Here is a 24,395-nt window from a genome sequence, read left to right on the forward strand (position 1 = left end):
TCTATCTGCTATTTCTTACTCCCTAGCAACTGGTTTCTTCATCTCTATTTTCTGAATTCCTATGCTATAGCCAGGCAGGGTCACCCTCCTCACTTGGGACCCAGGACCCCTGTTGTCCTTTGTGTCACAAAAAAAGTATCACCATATGGCAAGAAGAATGTAGGTTTTGGAGTAACCCACCCTAATGGCACATAACTGTAATCCCAACTACACAGGAGGATGAAGCAGGAGGATTGCAAGTTCAAGACCAGTCTGAGCAAATTAGTTGGGTCCTATCTCAAAATAAAAACTTAAAAAGTCTGGGAATGTAACTTAGTGGTAGGGGGTTCAGTGGAAAAGCATCCAGTAAAACAAAAAATTGGAGTGACCAACCCTAGACTGCCACTTATTAGGTCCGTGAACTTGAGCCAGTATCTACTTCCTCTCAGTTTCTTTTTATTTGGTGTGTAAAATGGAGAAAATATGTGCACCTTGAAGCCCTTTGTGAAGATCAAATAACATATTATATGTAAAGCACCTATTATGTGATAAGTTTGAGACTGCATAGGATAGGGGGAGGCTCAATCAGTGTTGATGGTCTTCCCTTTCTTCACCGAGAGCCTGGGAGTATGGCTCAGTGGTGGAACCCTTGCCTAGAATGTTCAAGGCCTGGGTTCAGTCTCCAGCACTAAAATAAATAATTAAATAAATAAATAATTTAAAAAAAGAAAAAAGCTCTAATATAGTTCTTCTTTGAGCTATACAAGATGTGGCTATTCAATTAACTTGTCCCCCAATGTGTCTCTAGCCCTGATCCATTGTCTATATTCTTCACTTTAAAATCTTAGCAGCTGGCCACCATGATCAGCCCCAAAATATAGCCCCCTCATAAATTTGGCTGCAAGATACTCCTGATTCTACATTGAGGTCAGGGGCTGTTCCATGTCCATCTTTACATCCCTGGAGGCTCTGCAAGTACTTGAATGGGTGCAGGATGCATAGATGAACAGCGACAGCTTCATCTTCCACTACCTACTCTCTGGGGATTCTGAAAGGCTGTGCTCCTCACCTTCTCCTGGACTTCTTGCAGCACTGGAAACACTCAGCTTTAGACATACTAATAGGGCTATTACCTCTCCCAAGCCCACCTAAAAGACCTCCTTCCCCAGGAAGCCCTCCCAAGGCCAGTGAATCTGCAGCTTCTTCCATCACAGTGGGCAAAATGCTGCTGTTGGCCTCTCTAGTCCATGCTGAGGTTTATATGGGCAGAAACAAACCTGGCCATGAAGATGTGTGGATCAGAGGTCAAGCCTGGGCTCTCACTGGGGAGACCTATCAGGGCAACTCCTGTCTCACATACTGTCTGCTCAATCTGGAGGGCCTTCCTGCAGCCCCTCTCGCCACTTCTTCAGTTGTTTCTTTCCTCCTCTTTTTCCTTACTCTGGGCTTTCTGTGGCTGATGTCATTTATTTAGACTTCCAGGTATGACTCACAGCTCCCTCTCCCTGATACTGGGAGCTCCTCCTGGACTATTCACGTGTGTTCTCACAGGACCTAGCATTGTGCATACAGTAAGTATCCCTGATGCTTGGTGACTGAATGAACTGTGGCTTAGTCTGATTCGCCTGTAATAGAGCTGAGTCTAAATCTCTATGGAGAAAGAGGGATGAATTTCAGGCCAAATTAGTAGTTGATCGAGCAAGGCAGGAGTTAGACTCTCTCTAGTGAAATAATTTAGTTTGTGCCCTCTAGGAAGGACAGGAGAACCCAGAGTAGCAGTCTAAAATGAGTGTCCTGGGTACTGAGGAGGCTGCCCCTGCAAGAAGCCTGGAAATTGGTGGGTGCGGGCAGAATGGGATGGCTTCCTAGGGAGGTGGAAAGAACTAGCTGTGTTGAAAGCTAGCTTAAATCCTTTGAAACTGTTTTAGTTTTACTGCTTCCCACCTCCATTCCACCCCCACAGAGAAAACCCACATATAGAAGTGGAAGGCAAGCAGGGAACACTCCAAACCCCACAGAGCTCGCGGGAGGATACAACATGGCATCTGGGAGTGGGGCAACCAATTGGAAGACAAAAATGTCTCCCACTTTGCCACACAAGGCTGGGTGATTAGCACACAGGGAAAACTATGAGCCAGCAGTTTGCAACAAAGCTGGCAGGCAGCCGGGATGTTGATCCCAAGGATCATGTTCCAGAGGGTAGACACCCCTCCTCAGGCTGGGCTGGCGCTCAGAGCAGCTATTTCAGGCTGGGGGGGATTAAGGTTGGAGCATGACGAATGTGCGGCACACGCATGCGCACAACACACACGCTCATTGCCTCCCTCCTTTCCGTGTTGGCTCCTGAGACCAGTCTACCACATGGAAAGTCTCTGGACTAGTCCTTTGACAGCAGACGATCACCTTCTTTGGAGAACCCATGCAAGCCCCCGCCCTACCTCAGTGACCAGGGAGCAGGGATGTGGATGGACAGCATAGGACTACTCACTTTCTCTTCCCCCAAGTGCCTCCACAGTGCACTGAGCCCAATTCCGTCATCCTCTCACTATTGCTGCCTGCTCCTTTTTCTGTCGCTTTCTTCCTTAGAGTCGTCTCCCTTTTCCTCCGTCTGTGTGGATTCCTGTCTCTTTCTCTTCTTGTCCAATACTTCAGCCTGGCCCTCCCTCCCTCCTGAATGTTGGCCTCTATATTTGTCTTTCCTCCCCTTTCTCTTTCTTCCTATTTTTCCCCCTACTTTGGATTCCGCCCCCCACACCCCCCACTTCATTACCTCTCTCAACAAATACTTGCTGGTGGTGGATCATGCACACCTTGTGCACGGTCGGGATCCTAAGGGAAAGTACAATAAGACTCCGAAGGAATGAGCCCATTTTTTAAGAGAATATTAGCAAGTGGAAGCCTGGGCCACTGTCTTTAGATCTGCAATAAAGTGATTTGGTGATTTTAAACATATAAAATACTGTCTCAACTAAAAACAAACAAATAAACAAACAAACAAAAAACCCTGTTGTCCAGAAAAGGAAAATGAAACCGACATAAATGTCCATCATCTAAAGTCACATGTGATGTTTGCCCTGTCAATGGCTCAATGAGTTCGGCAGCCAGTTGAGAGAAGGAAAAGTCCATCCTAGATGGGGGATCAGTGAGACCTCCAAAGGTTTAACCTTGCCACTGCCCTTGGGTAGAGTCTGGTTTTGCTCTGCAGAGAGAGGTGTGCCAGAGGGAAGTGTTCCCTGAACAAACTGGCATGGAAAAGAAGTTTGTCCAGGGAGGAAGGCTGAGGCTGGATTAGGAAGGTCTTGGATGTCAGTTAGGCAGATGTGAAAACTCAGAGTGGCTTTAGGAGGACAGTCCAGCAGCAGGAACTAAATAAGTGTGTGGGTGTGAAGCGGGGCTGAAGGATGGCCAGGTAAGACAGGAGGGCGGGTCAGGACAGCAGCAGATGTACGATTACCTTATTTACCCACTGAAGCCTGAGTGAAGGAGGCAGTGGCAATCAGAGAAAATGAAAGGACAGATTGAGTAATACCAAGTAGGAATGCCTTACTAAGTGTCTTTGTTTTTGCCCAATTTCTGAGTTCCTCTTTCCCTGCAGATCAGAGGCCTTTCTGCAGGCTTATCCCAGGGCCAGCCTCACCCTCAGGCAGGGATCTGATGCTCTCAGGGAGAGGAATCAAATTCTTCCCTCTTTCCTCAAAGCTTAGAGGCATTGAATACCGGCATTCCCGGGAAGGCTGATTGTTTCGGGAAGCATCTCACAGTCCACTGTCCCCTTCTCCAAAAACCCCACTCCTCCCACAGCCTTGCTTGTCAGCCTCAGACCCCCTAACCCTGAGGGGGCCACTGTGGCTGCTAAGCCCTCTGCCCCCCTTCCTTCCTCCACTACCTTGGTACACCCCCAACTCTAGAGCTCAAGGTAGAGTCAGAAGGCCCAGGAGGGGAAATCCGGTGCCTCTCCAAGGACCTGATTATTTCCAAAGACTTGTGCTAATTTTCTGATATGATCCTCACATCTCTGTGAGGCACTAAATCCTCATTACTTTTCCTGACCGATGCATTCTAATTAGATCAACACTTAAAAAAAATTCACAATAGCCACAGGATGGCTTTCCATCTCATTAACTCCTCACTTATTATTTTCATGAAAATTACTGATAAAAATGTGCATCTCCATTTGGTGAGGCCTCACAGCCTCCTCAGCTCCTATCTTACATCTCTCCCGTCACCGGGGCTGTGCAGCGTCACCATGGTAACCCACAATAATAGAAACTAATAAATTACAAACGAGATGCTCGTTGAGCAATTATTGTCCTCTTTTATGCAAGTTTCTTGCTAATTTTGATCATAAGGGAAAGTACAATAAGACTCTGAAGGAATGAGTCTATTTCAAGAGAATATTAGCAAGCAGAAGCCGGGGCTGCTGTTTTTAGATCTGTAATAAAGTGATTTGGTGATTTCAAGCAAGAGGAAGAGGAAATAAACTTCTTTCCTTGTGTCCTGTGCAGTACTCACTATTGTGTCCCACAGAGATCCCACTGGGGTGGGTCTGAAGTGATACCAAGTGTCATCAGTGCTTGTTGTCACTATGTACAGGGGGCTGCCTTCTTCAGATCAGCCCATCCCTTCCTCTTCCCCTACCAACCTATCCTTATAGGCCTTGGGATATAAAGGGCACAACCTTTCCTCGGCATCCTTCCCAGAACCTCACGTCATTCATTCTTAGAAAGTTTACCCTCATCCCCACACCTGATTGTCTAACGAGGAGGGCAATGTAAGCCTCTGGGGATGGTGGAATGAGTGCAGAAGGGGCTCCCTGTGTGTCTTCTGGACTTAGGAACTCAGTGAAAGGGGAACATAGTGATGAGTCTATGGCTTATATAAATGCCAGCAAGTGAGGTATAAAGGTATAACCAGGCAGCCTTCTTAGTTTGAAGGTTTGAGGAAAACACTGTGCCCTGCAGAGAAGGGCCCACTCTTTCCCATAGCACACAGACACCATTTCCTTATCTCCATGTTCCTAGGATGTAGGTGGCAGGAGAGTCTTGGAATAGGGTAGGTTGAGGTGACATTTACAGGGTCCTAAACCTTAATGGGAGAAAGGTACCAGGATAGGGTGAATTACTGGAGAAGCTGTCCTGTGGAAGCTGTCATCGTTCATTAGATGGGCAGGACTTGGAGAAGGCCCACATTCCCTGAAGCCTCTTTCCTAGGAGCACAGAAAGTTCTCACTTGAGCTCTTTGGAGGAGCCTGTGGGCCAAGAGATCTGAGCCCTTCTGCAGTTCATCCTCCAGGGAAGCTCCCATTTCCCTTTCCTTTGGAAATCTGGGGCAGGGAAGCCAGGAATTACTTTGGACATTATCTCTCTCAGATCTTGTCATTTTCTAGGAGATAACAGAAGATGGGGATCAGAGGAGGGCCTGTTGGTGAAAGGATTCAGTGAGTTGAATTCCTTTTCTGAGGTTGCCTGGGGACTTTTGGACCTTCCTACAAACCTGGTTTAGGAAATAGGACCCAGCCTGTGTGTTACCTGTGAGTGAAGGTTTATGGAGGGCTGGTTGGGGGAGTAGGGTCCCCCGAGGTCATTCCTGAGCAGGTTATCACTGTGCATCTTGGTTTTGAGGCAGGTGATATAACGGTTGCAAAAGTCCTTGCAGAGTTCATTGACTTTCTCCAACTCCAGCAGGTGGATCCTCAGGACCTGGATTGCCTTCACCATCTGGGGAAAGGGAGGAGAGGTAAGACCAGGCATCCGCATCACACACAGGCCCCTCACTGCCAGGATCCCCAGCCTCAGCCCCAGCCCCAGCAGGGGAGAGGAGCCATCCCTGCCATAGGCAATGCTTTCTCATCCACAAGATTTAAATTCTCATTATGGCTCTCTGCTGATTATTCTCGTGCTCTGAGCCCACTGTTATCACAGCTGTTCTTGAGGCAATTGTGGTATTCTGAGAACAGCACTGGCCTTAGAGATGAAGGGCCAGGTTCAAGCTCCAGGCCTGCCATTTATTATCTGTGTGACCTTGGGCAAGTTGCTTAAGCTCTCTGCATCTTAGTGTCTAACAAATGGGGATAATTATACCCTCCCTAACAACTTTACAGGTTCACTGAGGCGATCATCTGAGGGAATGTACACGATGGCACTCTGCGAAGTGTGAACTACCGAACAAGCATAAGGAAGGTTGAGATTAGAGTTTGTTGTAAGTGACCCAAGAGGTCAGGGACTGTCTGTTCTTAAACTCATATTCTGAGTGCTTCATGTGTCATGGGTTACCTTGTGGACACTCCATGGGTACTTGCTGAATGACTGAATAATCCAGCATGGCTTAGTTGGGCACCAGATACCTAACTGTCTGTTCTCTGTGCCCTTTAGATGGTTGTATGTGTGCCCGTTGCCCCTTCATATGGGGATTCCTGACCTTACCAAGCAAGAAGCTACTTTGCAATTGAAACTTTGCTATTTATTATTAAATAGAAGAAAAATACTATGGAAGGTAAGGAAAACAGAGGGTTGAAAAAGAAAAAAAAAATGATCCAATGAACCTAAAAGAAGGATGCTTTTTGTTTTTTCCACAAGCTTATATTTTATCCGATTTGCAATAAACTGATACATGTGATTTTTTTCCCCTTAGTTTGACTAATGTATTTTTCTATACAGAATTGTTTTCTGTATTTTTTTCTTCTAGATTGTGAATTTGAGGAGAGAGGAGGGATATCTAATTTGCTCACTATGTTATCTTCAGTACCAACATGTATAGATATGGAATATATAGTTGTTGAATGGGTAACAGTTAATATGTAAATGTATTTTTAATTATTGTGTATTATTCCATGTGTGCCATACTCAGCTTGTCCCCTATTGTTGGGCATTTAGATTATTTCCAATTTTTCAATTTTATAAAAAGTGTTACAGAGAATATTTTCAAAGCCTGTAGATTTACCTCCCTGTTTCTGCATTATTTCCTTAGGATAAGTTCCCAGAAATGACAGGAGAAAAGCTATAGACATGGCTCATGATGAATAATGCCAAATTGCTTTTCAATCAGGGGTTGTTTAAATGGTGCTGGAATAATTGGATATCCATAAGCAAAACAAAAACAAAAAACAATGAAAAAAATCATAACTTTGATTTAAACCTCACATCTTTGAAAAAATTATGTATTTTTATTGGTGCATTATAGTTATACATAATAATTGGATTTGCTGCTACTTTTTGCACATGCACACAATATAATATAGTTTGATCAATTTTCTAAACCTCTCATCTTAGACAAAAATTATCTCAGTGTAGAACAAAGATTTAAATGTAAGACTCCAACCATAACACTTTGTGGGGAATAAAAGCCAAAAACAGAAGCAAAAGTTTAGCATCTAGGGTTAGGCAAAGAGGTCTTAGATTTGATACCGGAGCATGATTCAGAAATGGAAAATGATGAATTAGACCTGGTCAAAATTAAAAATGTTTGCTCTTCACATGACTCTGTAAAGAGGATGAAAAGACTGCATAGCCTGCAAGAGAATATTTGCAAACCACCTATTTTACAAAGCACTTGTACGTAGAATATACAAAGAACTCTCAATACTGTACAGTAAAATAACACATAACCCAATTAGAACACAGGCAAAAGACATGATCAGACATTTCACTGAAGAGGATATACAGATGGCAAATAAGCACATGAAAAGATGTTCAATGTCATTAGCCATTAGGGAAATGCAAATTAAAACCACAATGAGATATCACTGCCCACCCATCAGTATGCTTAAAATGAAAAATAGTGATAATACCAAATGCTAGTAAGGAACTAAAAACTACATATTCATACAGTGATAGTGGGAATGTAAAATGGTACAGCCACTCTGGAAAACACGATGACAGTTGCTTACAAAACTAAATATTTGCTTTACCATACAACTCAGCAATTGCATCTTGGGTATTTATCCCAGAGAAATAAAAAAATATACATTCACACTAATACCTGTGCATGAATGTTCAAAGCAGTTTTATTTCTAATAGTCTCAAACTGGAAAGACCCAAATATAGTTCAATAAGTGAGTGATAAAGTAACTATAGTCCATCTGTATCATGGTATATGACTTAGTAATAAAAAAGAATAAGCTATTGATATGCTCAACGATTTGGATATATCACAAGGGAATTATGCTGAGAGAAGGAAAAACAATCTCAAAGGATTAGATACCACATAATGCCATTTATATAACATTCTTGAAATGACAAAATTATAAAAATAGAGAACAAAGTAGGGGTCAGTGAGGGTGAGGAGAAGGGAGGCTGAAACTCTTTGGTTCCTAAACTTCAATAATGTTTACATGAATCTAAACATGTGATAAAATTGCATGGAACTATATACTTGCATACATACACACGTGAATGCATATAAAACTGGTGAGATGTGAATAAGGTTGGGGGATTTTTCTTGCTTATGCAATGGTGCTATGGTTATCCATGAAGGGAACAGATATCTCTGTATTAGTTTTTATAATTGCATATAAGTTTACAATTATATATATGCATATATGTGTATATATATGTATATACATACATATACACACACACACACATATATATATATATATATAAAAGGTGTGCTCATTGTCCTCCCATCCAGTTCTGATGACACAAACAATACAGGGGAGTCTGTATTTAATCCCACCCTTCCAGCTTTCAGCCAGCATTTTAATGCTGAGGAACAAGTTCAGACAATATAAAAAGGGAAGGAAACAAGGAAGGAAACCACTCCCAGAAATTTTTGAGTGTGAGGTATGTATAGAGCCTGTGGTTGGAGGTCAGTGTTGCACCCTTCTTGAGACTCTTTGGCATTTCAAGTTGGGAGCCTACATTCCGTGGGCTGGGCTTATGGATTGCCTGATGGGCAGGGATTGAGCTCAAATAAGTAAGCGTTTTTAGAGTACTAAATTAGACTGTCGCTTATACTCAGAAACCAACAATTGCATGACTTTATGCAGGGCTTAGACACAAGGTCTCATCCTATGGAGTGCTACATTCAAGGGGCTGAGACTGATGGAGATTGAATAATTTCAGACAAAGAGAAGAATGGTAACAATAGTATGGATCATTTGCACTGAAAAGTGCAGTTAGGAACTTAATAAAGATGTGCTCTTGCCTAAATTTTCTACTTGACTTTGGCCATGGAGGTCTTGGTTTATGCTTCTCAGAATGATGAGCACATGGGGCTGGGGATGTAGTTCAGTGGTAGAGCACTTGTCTGACATCACGCATGAGGCCCTCAGTTCAATCCCCAGCACCACACCAAAAAAAAATGTTAGCATAGTATAAAGCGCTTAATAGATACTTGTTGATGGATTGATCACAATACCCAAAAACAACTTATTCTATGCCTCAAGTACTATGATAAGCCCATCTCATGCCTTATCTATTTCAGAGGAGAACCTCTGTAGGTGGATACCTACTGCTGATAATTTATAGTTAAAGAAAATGAAGTCCAGATATATTAAATTTTTATTGCTTAAAGTCACACAGCTGGTAGGTGATATGAAGCCACGTGACCTCATCCCTGAGCCTGAGTTGCTTCACCCTCAATACAGACTCTCAGGATTTAGGTTCATAGAGAAAATGGGAACATAAAGAGTACATGGGTTGGGGTGGAGAGGCTCAGTGTGATAGGAAGTATGAAGTACTAAGAAAACCAAATAGCTTTGGGGGCATTAAAGATTAGGATTTTCAGAACCTTCCCTGATAATGTTCCCTTATTCAGCTGCTCTTATTTCCCATCTCTCACTCCCAGCATCAGAGCACCTCAGCACATGGGTGAAAAGAGCGTTGGGCAGTTGGGTTCCACTGTGCTCTGATTCTCTGAGCATTACCAGGACTTCTACCCTCAATTGACTGGCTCTGCAAGATGATTCAGGTAGCCTGCAAGCTCGTGAGCAGTGCAAGCTTACCAGGTACACAGGCTGCCTCTTCTCTTCTAGGCTGTCCCTGTCATCAGGAGATGATTTCCTTGCCTTGGACCACCTCTGTGTTTCTTCAATCCACTGAGTAAGAAGCTCTTTCCTACATTTGGCCAACAGTTCTTCTGCCTTACTATGAAGGGCTTATTCAGCCTTCTATAGGCACCAAGGACATCATGCCTCCATCAACACAACTGCACTGAACTTTATCGATTCGACAAACACTGAGTTTCACTATATGCCATACACTGAACCAGACATCTGTCTTGAATAAGTTGATCAATTAGTTTTTTTTCCTTCTCCAGACAAAAACAATCCTTAAATCTTTCTTCTCTTTTTCTTCCATCTCTCCTTTTTTTCTTTCCTTTCTCCTCTCTCTTTCATTTTCCAGTCTATTCTGCCTTATTTTGTGTGTGGGGGGGGGAGCAGGGGGTGAATACTGGGGATCGAACCCTGGGTGCTCTACCATCAAGCTACATTCCCAGCCTCTTCAAAAAATTTTTGAGACCAGGTCTCACTAAGTTACCAAGGCTGGCCTTGAATTTGCAATCCATCTGTGATTCTTCTGCCTTGGTCTCCCAAGTAGCTGGGCTTACAGGCATGAACCACCATGCCTAGCTGTATTCCGTAATCAGCATTTTATTTTCTTTAAAAAATTCTTATATAGTAACACACACATGTGCACACTTATATACATATACAATATATATATATATATATATATATATATATATATATATATATATACATACATACACTAAAAAAGTGCATATCTCTATTCATTTATTTTAAATATAAAAACTAAAATCCACTTATTATTTTAAAAAACCCAGCAAACATAAATAAGTTAAAAAAATAAAAAGTAAAATCTACTCAGAATAGTTTTTGTTCAAATGGAATACATGCACAGCATGTTTAAATTGGATCTGGTACACAGTTGCCAAAAGTGGACCTATCCTTGGATCTGATAAAGCACAGCTGAAAGGATTACTTTTTTATGGGCTAATAGAATTGGTTTAAAGATTTAAGAATGTAGAGTAAATCATAATGGTACTCTGAGGCAATGAATATGTAGGACCTCTTCAATATTAGAAAAAAAGATGGGCAATGCGGGGAGCTGCCTGAATAGGAGAAAGCCCGAAAGATTCACTGTCAAACAGCCTGGATTTGAGGTCATGTCCACTGATGCCAATGGACAAACTCCGTGACTTCTCTGAACCTCAGTTTCCTCATTTGTAAAATGGGGATAATCATTTCTAATTCACAAAATATGGTAAGACCTAACAGATAATAATGGGAAAGTGCTTTATAAATCACAAGGGAAGTAAATATATATTTTTAAAAAGCTCAGTAGTTTCTAATATCCCATTGGTTTCTCTACTGTTATTTCATATTTAGATAGTGAAAAAATAATTCCGTTTTTTTTAAATTCTCATATTTTTAAAAATATTTTATTTTAGTTGTAGTTGGACACAATACTTTTTTTTTTTTTAATGTGGTGCTGAGGATCGAACCCAGGGCATCGCACGTGCTAGACGAGCGTTCTACTGCTGAGCCACAACCCCAGCCCCAAATTCTCATATATTTTTATTTTAGATTTTTGCATTTAAGTGAGAATAAAGTCCTGATTTGTTAAACAGTTTTTCTAAATGATTTGGGTCATGTAAAATGTTATTCCAAGCCTTCTAAGTGGCAATAACAATGCCACTTAATTTAATATCATCACCAAATGTGATAAATGTGTCCTTAATTCCTTTCCCAGGTTTTGATCTATTTTTCAGCTTCTCTTTTCTTTCTTTGTCAAAATAAAGATCCAGCCTTCTTCTTCAAAGAAGTCCCCTTCAAAAAAAAGCAAAGCAATATGCAATCTCACATTTTAGTCTCTTAACATGTACAGAAGTACCACAGTCCAAGGAAAGTATGGAACACCCGGGCTTCTTGTTTTCTATGAAGTCATGTGTGTGATGTTCCAAATCTATTACCTGGCCTTTTGGACAGGTGGTTTTATACTTTATCTGTACAAATGGATGGTAATAATACCTACACCTTCAAGTTATTATGAAAATTGAAGAAGACCATGTATGCAAATGTTCTGGGCATACAATAGGTCCTCAATAAATGTCAATTCATCACACCGATGTGCCCCCCCTCCACACACACACACTTTCAAGTTCTTTTCTAAATGGTTGCCTCTCTTGTGGTACCTGGCTTCTTCACTTGATAATAATAATTCCTTGTCTTTCAAAACATTTGTACACATAGCACTTTACAAATTTACAAAATGCTTTTCTCTCCATTATCTCATTTGAGCCTCATCACCACAGGGATACAGGCAGTATTATCTATCATTCTTCCAGAGATAAGAATAAGGAGGCTCAGAGATTAGCTAACCTGCTCACTTCCTTGTAGGAATCAGGGAGGTTTCCTTGTCTTTGGTGTTAGTTCTTTCCACCCTCTCCTTCCTCTTTGTGAGTTGGGGAGCTAGGACAACTCTTCCCCACAGAAGAAGGAATTTAGAAACACACATTCCTTAATGTCCTCTGAAATTTCTTGTGGATCACTGGGACAGTCAGAGCTAAAATCTAATCAAGAATTTTTCTAGACCAAGCCAGTTTGGCTTGACCAGTTGGACATGTGGTGTCACTAAAATAAAAAGTGGAAAATGGAAGAAAGGTGAAACTAGGGACTGGGAAACTGCCAGAGGGGCCTTGAATTAACATTTTATGGAAACTATCATACATGACAAGTTACGGAACTTTCCAGTAAGGAACTTGGCACTTCCACTTTGATGGCCTCAGAATGTGGAGAAGCAGGGAGAGGACAGAAGACAGAGGCTGGACTTCCCACAGTTAGACCCACTGGGCTCAAGTTCCAGCTTTAAAAATTATTTGCCACAAGGTCCTTGGTCCTTGATTTCTTCCCATTAAATGGGGATAACAACAACCACCTCACAGGGTGTTTTAGTCAGCTTTGTGTCACTGTGACCTAAAGACCTGACAAGAACAGTTTAGAGGAGGAAAGGTTTATTTTGGCTCACAGTTTCAGAAAATTCAGTTCACAGAGAGTAGATTCCTTACCTCTGGATCCAAGGTGAGGCAGAACATCCTGGCGAACAGATATGGTGGAAGGGTGTGGCAGAGGAAAGCAGCTCAGGATATGGCAACCAGAAAGCAGAGAGAGGACTCTGCTCACCAGGGACAAAATATAAACCCCAAAGGCACACCCCCAGGGACCTACTTTCTCCAGCCACACCCTACAGTTACCACTCAGTTAATCAGTGGATTAATCCACTGATTAGGTCACAACTCTCATAATCATTTCACCTCTGAACATTCTTGCATTGTCTCACACATGAGCTTTTGGGGGCTACCTCATATCTAAATCATAACACAGAGTCACTTTGTGAATTTAAATAGCAAAGTAGGGTACCCAAAGACAATGGGTTTCGGAGGCTGAGTCTTTCACATACTGTGAGACTTTGAGTGATTTACTTAATCTTTGAACTTCAGTTTCCTTACCTGTAAAATAGGTATGATAATTGTGACTCCCATGGGTTTGGGGTAGAGTTCAGTGGTAGAGCACTTACCTATCATAGACAAGGCCCTGGGTTCCATCCCCAGCAACACACACACCCTACACACCACACACACACACACACACACACACACACTCACCCACACACACTTCTCTCAGAGTTGTATTGAGGATTAAATGAGATGTGACTAGAAAAGACATAAAAAAAACCCTGGTTCCTAGAAAGGCATAAAAGGTTGGCTCTATGGTGGTGTATAACAGTTTAGTGTGGCTGCAGTTTAGAGCTTGATTCCTTTCTCTAGCTGTGTGGTGTGATCTTGTGCTAGTGATTTCACCTCTTAAAATGGGGAGGTTATATATATATAAAATCTCCCCCAAAGGCACACCCCCAGGGGCCACACTCTGACATTCTCGACCTCCCTGTCTCCAGTTTCCATGCCACGGAGGTAGCTTTCCATTCACAGTGGCTAAGATGGACCCCCTGGGTAGAGGTGGGTTCCAGTTCCCACAGCCCTGGTGCTCACCAAGTCTATTTCTTACTTGGTCCTAGATCCCTTCCTGGGGCCCGATATACACACATAAACACATATATGCATATATATATATATATATATATCTCCACACATATATTGGTGCTAAAGGATTAAATTCAGGACCTTAGTATGCCAGGCAAGTGAAAATTGGGAAGAGTATTAATACATGCCTTGTGGGTTTGGAAAGAGGATTAAATAAGATAATAGATATAAAGTGTTCAGAATGGTACCTGGCACCTGGTAAGTGCTCCATAAATGTTAACTATTACCAGCATTGATTATTATCTCCTTTCCTTTTCCTGGTGTCTGTGGGATTTTCCGCTGCTATCCAGGCAGAGCCTAGATTGAAGGCTGAAGTGAATATCTCTGGGAATGGAGCTGGCCTGTGGTCTCCTGGGCCAGAGATCTGGGCTGCCTCCTTCTTTTCAACCTCTAGCCGCTGGCCTGCTTCTTCAGAGTGGGCCCAGGGATCTGGGCAGCTCCATTTTGGAGTTGGCTTTGCGGTCAGGCAGCGGTAATCTGTCCCTTGAGCCGCACCAGAGTCTCATTAAAACGTGCCCCATAAATGTTAAAAAATTTACACATAAAAAAATTCCATGCATGAAACTGAAACCGTACGTTTTACAGCCTTAGTTTGAAATCTTGCATAATATATAAAACCTTGGCCCTGCACCAGGGGCCTGTAAATCAGATTTTATAAAACAAAAAGCTTTTACCTTTCAAAGGGGTTTGGGGAACTTGCAAATTTTACAAACTTTACCAACTGCCAGTCAGAGGCTGCTGGGCCCAAAGAAGGGATCTAGGACCAGGTAAGAAATAGACTTGGTGAGCACCAGGGCTGTGGGAACTGGAGCCCCCCTCTCCCCAGGGGGTCCAGCTTAACCACTTTGAGTGGAGAGCTACCTCCATGGCATGGAAACTGGAGTCAGGGACTTAGAGAGTGTCAGAGTGTGGGCTGGGCCAGGGGGTGGGGAGATTTTATTAGAGGCACTCTCTTATTTGTAAGTGAGGGCTTTATTGCCACCTGGGAGAAGAGGTGGGGAAACTGCGGGAGGAGCATAAAATCTAAAATCAGGAGTTAGTGACTTGGGTTCTGGTCCTGACAAGTCAGTTCTCTTTTCTGGATGTCAGTGTCTTTGGACTTGCTTCTCTCTGGGGTTAGATCCTCCCCGGCATCAACTCTCTGTGAGTCCCCACCACCACCACCACCCCCGCAGCAGGGCAGCTGTGCAGCGGCAAGTTCACAGGGAGGGAAGCTCGCTCAGAAATCTACCCTGGGATGCTCTCTCTGATCTTTGGGGCAGCTTGGGAGAAGTGACTCAGCCCTCCCATGGGGATTTGTTTGGAAAAGCGACTCTAGAAGACTGCAGAGAGCGAGAGAGAGAGACTGGCAATGCGCGGGAGGAGAGGAGGGAGGCCCGCAGGGAATTGGGAGGAGTGAGCCGCAGTGGACCCAGGACAGCGGGGCGGGGCCAAAGCTGCTGGCCCTGGGTAGGGAGGAGAGTAGGGGGAGGGACCTTCTGCGTTTGAGGGGATCCAGGTGCCCTCCTGACAATCCCATCTACGAAAGTCAGTATTCAAGGGCAAAGGAAAGCCACCCTGACACACATATATATAAAAAATAAATCTCTCAATTATCTCAGCTCATTTGCTTGGGGTCCCTCATTTTATGTCCCTGCTCGGCTGCGCAGTATATCTGTCCGGATAAAGAGTTACAGTCCGTTGGGCTACGTGTGCGGGGTTGTAAAAAATACAGATGCCAAATTAACTGGCTGTGGCACTCGGCAGCTGATTGAGCTGGTAATAACGCGATCTGACCTTTTTCTAATTTCTAATTATGTGCATCTCGGCTGTGCTGGCGACATGATTCTTGTTTTAATGATGGCTCCTGTGCTTGGTCTCTTCATCTCCCCACCTGACACAGGACCAGGAGCAGGGGTGGCAAAGGGCACTGTTTGACACCCCTCCACCCCACCCCCAATTTCAGCCATTAAATCTCTTTGGTGGCCAGGAGGTTAGGTCAGGGAGCTGGAACACCTTGCCATGATGATAGTGCATTTGAGATTAATCTCCTGGGTGCCAGGCATTTGTAAAGGCCAATTCCATGAGCCACCTCATTAATTTTTTTTTTTTAATTACAATCACATGAGATAGGTATATTAGCCCTACAGATGAGGAAACCGAGCTTCAAAGCAATTCAGCCAGCCATCAAAGTCACAGTTAATGGGGACACTAGGCTCATCTTTTGTCTTTCAAGTGCTGTTTCAAACCTCCCAATTTAATAATCAACCAATTGTTGACTAACTCATCTAGACAAATCAGGTCCATGAGACAAGATGGACCTCCTAAAGATGCTCCACCAGCTGGACCACTCCCAGCCCAGCCATCTGATACAGAAGCCCAGGGGACACCAGAAGCTTGGGACCACTAGGGTAGTTTCCACAACATCCATGTCCCTAGTAAAGGCCTGGCATATAGCAGACACTCAAGCCAGTTTTATTGGATTGAATCAAAAGATCTGATTCTTTGAACAGAATGCTGAGAGACCTGAGCAATATTGGCAAGGGCAGAACATAGCCACATTTTGATTTTTCTAGGCTGTGCTAGAATGGGAGGTTGTCTTCAGTGGGTCTTACATAGCTCACCTGGAAGGTGATGGTGGGATAGATATGTGAGGTTTGTTTCTCCAGGACTCCTACCTTGTAAGGAGGTTTAAATTCCTTCATATTCCTCAGTCCAATTTTAGGTATTTCCTTACCCCAACTTGGGCCTCTGTTTTTGTTTGGTTTTTTTTTTTGTTTTGTTTTTCCTTCTCCTTTCCTTCCTTCCCTTTCTCTCTCTCTTGACCTTCCTCCCTCCCCCTCTTTCTTTCTTTATTTTTTGCCTACCAGGGGTGCTTAACCACTGAGCCACTGAGCCACATCCCCAGCCCTTTTAAATTTTTTTTGGGGGGGGCAATTATCAAGAGTACAAGCAACAATAAAGTTGGCGAGGGTGTGGGGGGAAAGGTACACTCATATACTCCTGGTGGGACTATAAATTGGTGCAACCATTATGGAAAGCAGTATGGAGATTCCTCAGAAAATTTGGAATGGAATTTGAGCCAGCTATTCTACCTTTTGGTTTATACTCAAAGGACTTAAAATCAGCATACTACAGTGACAAAGCCACATCAATGTTTATAACAGCTCAATTCACAATTGCCAAAATATGGAACCAACCTAGATGCTCTTCAATAGATGAATGGATAAAGAAAATGTGGTATATATACACAATGGAATATTACTCAGCCTTAAAGAAGAATGGAATTATGGCATTTGCTGGTCAATGGATGGAACTGGAGACTATCACGCTAAGAGAAATAAGCCAGTCCAAAAAAAACCCAAAAGCCAAATGCTCTCTCCGATATGTAGATGCTAACCCACAATAAGGAGGGGGGCTAGGGAAAAATAGAGGTACTTTGGATTAGGCAGAGGTTAGTGAAGGGAGGAGGTGTGTGGGGGTAGGAATGATAGAAGCTACATACATATATGATCACATGACTGGTGTGATTCTACATCATGTACAACCAGAAGAATGAGAAGTTATACTCCATTTATGTATGATGTGTCAAAATGCATTCTATTGTCATGTATAACTAATTAGAACAAATTTAAAAAGTTTTTAACTTACTTTTTTTTACTTTGAAACAGGGTTTTACTAGATTGCTTACAGTCTCACTAAATTGCCGAGGCTGGCTTCAAACCTGCAATCCTCCTGCTTCAGCCTTCCAAGCTGCTATTTTTCTTTCTTTCTTATTGATGATTAAACCTGGAGGGCTTTACCACTGAACTATGTCCCCAATCCTTATTTATTTTTGAGAGGGTGTCACTAAATTGTAAAGTTGCTGAGGCTGGTCTCAAATTTGAGATCCTCCTGCCTGAATCTCCCAAGTCACTGGGATCACAGGGATGTGCCACCATGCTCCGCTACACCAGTATCTTTTTGTGTCAAGTGAGGAGGACGATCCTGGTCCCCAGGTTCACTCTCACTCCTGCAGAAGTGACTGCCTCATCTCCTGGCTCCACGGCTGCCTGGGTCTGGGTTCTACAAATCTGCTTCCCAGTTATAGTCTGATTCTGATTAGGGGAGGAGCAAGGCAAGCCAGACCAGCCTGCTCTTAATAGTTGGCCAATTGGTGAACCTGTAAAGGGAAGTTTTCCCAGAGGATTCCAAAATAGCAGCCCGGCCTTTTGGGAAGTGGGGCTGCTCAATCAAAGCCAGGGAAGAGGGAGTGTCAGGGACTAGCAGAGGTGGATTTGGGGTTCTCACTGCCTCCACCAACATTCTTGACAGTGGGCAGTGCTTATCCTCTGCTCGGGGCCTGCTCCTGTTCTCTAAATAGCCTTATCCAACATCACAAATTTCCAGACCAGGGTGGGTTCTCTTGCTAACTCTTCTGGACTTCATAAAGGACCACACTCAACCCTGAATCAGCGGTGTGGATAATTCACAGCACAGAATAATAACAAAGTCCTTTACATCTGTTCTGCAGATGTACTATGCATGTAGGTGTGTGTGCCCGCATGTGTGTGTAATTTTTCTTCCTTCCTTTTTGGAGTCACATTTGCTTTTCTAATTCCGTTCTCCTTTTTGGAACAGGTACCAGTTAAATGCTGGGTGCAAGAGGTCAGCACTATCATCAATCAATGTACGAGGGAGAGTTTTGCAGAGTTTCCAAATTCACCATGCATACTCTGGGCAATCCACCCACAGAAAAATTAGGAACTGTGGTTAATAATTCCAGGAGGACTATTTAGAGTGATGGACACACAGAGCAGCCTCTCTAATGTCTTCCTGCTGCAGAATTCCCAAGGACAGAGGAGAATTTCAGATGCCATACAGGTCGGGGGCCACCAAACCTAACTGGTGATTGCTGTTGCTTAGGAAACCTAAAATGAAAATTCACAAAGATCCCACTGAGCTTACAAAATCACAGCTCCCTGATATGACCCAGCAATGTATTTTTTGTAAACTATAGTGATGATCTGAGTGGCAAACTGGTGGAGAACCTGATCTGCTGTGTCCCCTAAGCAGGTGGGGCCTCTCTGCTGGTCTTCTTAGGATGACCGGGTCCCCAGCTCTTTCTGTTGATGTGCTTGAACATGCTTGTGACTCTCATTCTCCACCCAGTAGCATTCGAGACATCAGTTCCTCTCTAGGAGGACTCCAGGCCTGGGGCAGCTACCTTAGAGTTCACACCCTCCTTTCAGTTGGCTTGTTCTGCAGGATGGTGGGGAGTAAGATTCTGGCGCCACCATGGGCAGAGACAGGAAGGAGTTTGGCAGCAGAGCCAGCTCCTGAAGCTTGTGATATAAGAACTTAGAGATGGTTCTCAGCTGCTAATATGGTGCATCTGGTGTCCCATGGTGGGGACTCAAAATATTTTGTTGAATAAATTAACAAAAGGAACATTTCCAGGGTATTTCAGGGGACCAAAGGGTAGGAGATTCTAGCCAGGGTGTGGGGTGGAGGGTCTTTACCAGATTGTCCAGTTCTGGATCATCGCTGAAGAAGGGTTTGTGCTCCTGCTCCTGCTGGTGGACAAAGTTCTCGATGTCCACATCAAAGCTGGCGGAGGTGATGCACTCAGAGCCCTGGGTGGCCTGTTCACATTTCTCAAACAGCAGCGTCAGGAGCGGGAAAAGAGGGTGCCTGCGGGGACATCAAGAACTCACACATGCGCACACACAGAGACCGTGCTGCTGGCTGGGCTCAGAAGCCATCTGGTTCCTTTTCCCACATTCCCGTCACTTCTTCTCCCCAGGTCCCACTCCTTGAGAATGTCCCCAGCCCCCAGGGTCAACCTAATGGCAATATTTGTGCCCTGGCATAGAGGGTTCAGTCCCCTAGTACCTGGGACCTCAGAGGGCTCCTACCTTTTCTCTTTAGATAGATAAACTACACGGATGTTTGAAGAGGGATGAGCAGTTATAACCCTTCAAAGAAGTAAGTGTCCATTTCTGATTCAGAGTTGACCCAGGAAGGAAAAACGGAAATATCCAGAGAAATCCAGGATGTGAACATCCGTAGGTGATATCCCAGCTAAGACTCATAGAGTCATTTAAGTAAGTACTTCAGTTCACATATATACATCATAGAAACACACACATACACACACAATGTCTAGAGCAACTGAGGGCAGCAGATGTGCACAAGCACTTGTATGCAGGGGATGTGCATGAGCCCAAATACTTGCCTACATGGTAGGCAGATGTCTCCACCTGTTCAGTGTCTGTTGGCAGGCTCGGTTTAGGTCAGATATCCCAATTATATGAATAACATCAACCCTGCACTTTTCCGTCATCCTACTCTTAGCTCAGTGTTAATTAAATGATTATTTGCATCATTATGTGTTCACTGTTCGCTTCCAAGGCTGTCCCTGTGTTAATGATTGTTGTAACCCTAGATCTTGTCAAAGCAAGTACATATAAATATTAGGTGACTGAATGAATCAATGAATGCACTGTGTGTGTGTGTGTGTGTGTGTGTGTGTGTGTGTGTGCGCGCGTGCACGATCATATGTGGGCATGTTTCTGTGAAGTATATGTGTGAGCTGAACTCCTTACCTAAATGGCTATATGGGTGTCATCTTAGAGATCACCAGATCCCTGACTTCCTCCAAATGCTGATAGTTTCTAAGTTGTTTGTTTTATCATCTTCCTTCCTCACTTAGACTGTGAGCGGGAATCAAGTGCACCTTATTCATCTAGAGTCAAGTAGAGGTATGTGGATCTCCACAAATATTTGCTGAATATATATGTATACATACTTATTTTGCATGCATAAGTGCATATCACATTTATTTCTGCAGCATATTGCATGCTAGTGCCTGGGTTGTTGACCCTGAACTCTGGAGAGCCCCATTCTCTTTCCCTACAGTTCCAAAAAAAGCATTCACACATCAGTCTCTGGTCTGTCTCCTCAAACTCCTGGGACTATGAAATGCAGTTTTCTTTTTGATGCAGCCCTGCTTGCTGGGAGAGAAGGAATGTGTACTGTACCTGACCCCTGGGGTCTCTTCCAGAGGGAATGCTGTAGCCATCACTGCCCAATAGAACTTTCTACAGTGATGGAAATGTTCTGTAATCTGCACTGTCCAGTACAGTAACCATTAGCCACATGAGGCCAATAAATACTTGAAATATGACTATTGCAACTAGGATGCTTAATTTTTTATTTTATTGAGTTTTAATTAATTTAAATTTAAATAGCCACATGTGGCTAGTGGCTACCATATTGAAGGACACAGTTAAGGTCTGAAAAGGAAAACAGACAATGCTTTTCCCCTCTGGCACACTACATTTGGATGCACTGAGAAAGAATCGAATATACAGCCTACACAGTATTTACAGCATTTGTGAGTAGGGGAACCCCCAAGCTCCTGTCCCCTTCCAGAATTCTTACAATTCTGGACAAAAGACATATAGTGGTTACCCCCACTGTTGCTCATTCTCACACCGTATGGGTTTTTCTACTCGGGCTCAGGCGAGATGGGAGATGAAAAAAGATAAATTCCCACTTCACATGAAATGCTAGGCTTGGCAGAGGCTGCCCTCAGACACTGTCTCCCTAACCCTTGTTTTGGGAGCTGATGCATAAATTCCTGGGCCTCAGGGCTGCAGGTTAGATGTACAGTCTGTAGGGAAAGAGGGTCAATATTTAAGGGTGGCTCATCTGCAGCCTCAAATTACCAGAAGATCTATTGAGCCCTGGTAGAAAGCTGGCAGGGAAAAACAATGGGTGAGTTTAGCCATCTGGCTGAAGACAAAGAGAACACCAGGTGAAGGGGTTAAACTCCAGTATAAGTCTTCATTTGCAGCCACTAATACTGCAGCATATTATAGTCTAATCTAACCTGATCCCAGTTTAATGCAAGATTCTCCTGGCCCTGAGTGGAATACCAAAGAAAGCCTCAGTGGCTGTAATTTAAGCAGAGCCCTGCAGTGGTTTAGCTGAGGGCCATGAAAGGCAAATTCCAGACGGTGTTATGAATTATTGCGCCTTATGAACCTTCCTACTCTCAACAGATGCCTGCTGCCATTTAAACAGCCACTAGATCAATTAGGAATGAAAGGCACAAATCGACTCTGTACAAGGGCACTAAATTACCAGGAACTAATAATCCGCAGCATCGTGCCAGGTGGTGGGGGTGCAGCCCCTGCCCCAACCCACGGCAGCCGCGGTCACTGCACATTCCTTTCTCACTGACTGGAGGGAGGGTGCACAGCCGCTGGGTGGAGAGGTGATGGGGTGTGCATGCATGTGTATGTGTGTGTATGCGTACACATGTGTGCACATGTGTGCACTGGTGTTGAATGCAGGCTGCCAATAGAACAAGGATAGGAGTGTCATGTACCTCCCAGTGTGTTTTCACCGTGTGCACCCATGGTATTGTGTTTGTGCAGGATGTATGCACGTGGTATTGCATATATGCAACAGGGGGGTCAATTTTGTGTGGCACAAATACCATGTGTGCGTGCGTTCTGTGCATTATCTGTATGCCTTGTGTATGTGTGGTTGTGTGTTCCTGTGGACACCATGTGGGTGGCATGTGGGGTGGGCAGGTGTGGTCTGCTGTGACTAGAATCATCCCAGCTAGGAGCACTAGGGGTGGGGAGAGGGGAACATCTCTTCTGCTTCTGTCCTTGCCCCCCAAAAGGAAGAAGCGGTCTGGGAGGGCCTCTTTGAGGAGGTGACATTTTAAGTTAAGCCTCAAATGATGAGGGGACAGTCATGCAAAGAGCTGAGGGACAGGCATTCTAAGCAGGAGGAAAAGCAAAGAAAGCACTTGAGACAGGAACAAGCCCAGTATGCTTTGGGAAGAGAATCTAGGTGAGTGAGGTAGTAGGAAGGGAAAACAAGTTTGAAAAGGCAGCAGAGTCCAGTGCCTGGAAAGACTGAGGTGGAGCTGGGCTTGTGGGATGAGGTAGGAGGTGCTCTCACACACACTGGGGAACAATGTGCATGTTCTGTGCAGGGCCAGGGATGGCTCTGTGTTAGAAACCTCTTCTACTCACAGGTGTCAGATCTCCCTCTCCTAGAATGGGCAAATGAGAGGGCAGATCTGGTTTTTTATTTTATTTTTTTCAGTGCTGGGGATGCAGTCCAGGGCCACACACATACTAGTCAAGTGCTCTACCACTGAGCAATGTCCCCAGCCTCCCTGTAGTGTCATCTAAGGCTTCTCCTATCTCTCAGAAGGGAACATGCCACCTGTCCTTCCCCCCAAGTTAACCAACCATGGAGCATAGGGTGGACTTGATGGAGGTTGCCTGGCCACATCTGTCCAGCCCTCCCTACCTGAGGATTGGGCAGGTGCTCTCTTCTCATACCCCATGCTTCTGTGCCAGCTTCCTCCCACCCATCCCAAGAATCCCATCTGCCTCATAGAGATCATATGAAGTCTGAGTTTACCCACAATTTTCCACATGACCCATACCAGGGCCGGGAGGGAACTGCCTATAGCTCTCACTCCCTGTCCTCCTAGATCACTCAAATGAACCCAGACTGCTACCTGCTCATCTGCCATCTAAAGCACTGGCACTGCTGAGACAATGTGCTAAGTTCCATCGCTGCAGCTGTGGGACTTCTCTAGGACTGTTCCCAACCCAGTTATGGGAGTCATCTGCCTTCTCCCCAGTTGCCCTGTTCCTGCCTAAGGGTTGACCTTTATTTTTAAAGCTACCCTCCAGTGGATCCCACATAAAATGGAGACAAGGCCAGCAGGCACCCTCAAAGAGTCTTTTCCAGCAGCCTTGGCAGAAGGCCCAGGGGTCACTCTGAATAGGGCAGGGTCTATGAGAGCTGGCATGTAAGCCACCTGAACCAAGAATACCCTTCTCTGATTTCCCATTAGATGTGGGACCTTGGCCTTCTGGAGCCTCAGTTTGTCCAAGAATATTTTCCCCTGCGGTGCTGGGGGTGGAATCCAGAGCCTTGCCCATGTTAGGCAAGTTTTGTACCACTGAGCTACAACCCCAGGCCCAGATCATGGGTTTCAGGGAGCTCCTTTTCTGGGTGTCCAGGACCTTCCACTGTAGCTCAACATCTTTCAGGGGCTAGAAGCAGGAATGTAGAAACTCAGTCCCCAGTGCCCAGAAGGCAATGAACAAGATATGAGAGATGGTCATTAGACTTTATTTCCAAAGAGCTGAGGACATTTGACCTCCATGAGAGCTCACCTTCCCCCTCCCAGATCCTTTCCCTGCTCTGCTCCCCACAAGCCGCCTCCATGTGACCGCCCCCTCCACCCCAATCTCTCTTAAGCCGTTCAAAATTTGGAGGAAATAAATCTCACTGCACTAATTCAGTGAGAGTTTGAGCCTCGTCAGTGCAGAACAAATAAAAGGAGTGAA

At 44.2% G+C, this 24,395-nt stretch overlaps 1 protein-coding gene across 6 annotated transcripts in view; it reads right to left on the bottom strand.

Annotated features, from left to right (window-relative positions):
- Positions 1 to 24,395, bottom strand: part of Pknox2 (PBX/knotted 1 homeobox 2) — a 264,489-nt gene that overhangs the window by 28,852 nt on the left and 211,242 nt on the right. For all 6 annotated transcript variants that reach the window (XM_076843596.2, XM_076843590.2, XM_076843592.2 and 3 more), the window contains 2 exons: positions 19,521 to 19,692; positions 5,508 to 5,696 (listed from right to left, as the gene is read on the bottom strand). In XM_076843596.2, the coding sequence (XP_076699711.2) occupies positions 5,508 to 5,696; positions 19,521 to 19,692 (361 nt within the window). The remainder of the gene's footprint in view (positions 1 to 5,507; positions 5,697 to 19,520; positions 19,693 to 24,395) is intronic.

The sequence above is a fragment of the Callospermophilus lateralis genome, chromosome 2, assembly GCF_048772815.1.
Source record: "Callospermophilus lateralis isolate mCalLat2 chromosome 2, mCalLat2.hap1, whole genome shotgun sequence".
NCBI classification, from domain to species: Eukaryota; Metazoa; Chordata; class Mammalia; order Rodentia; family Sciuridae; genus Callospermophilus; species Callospermophilus lateralis.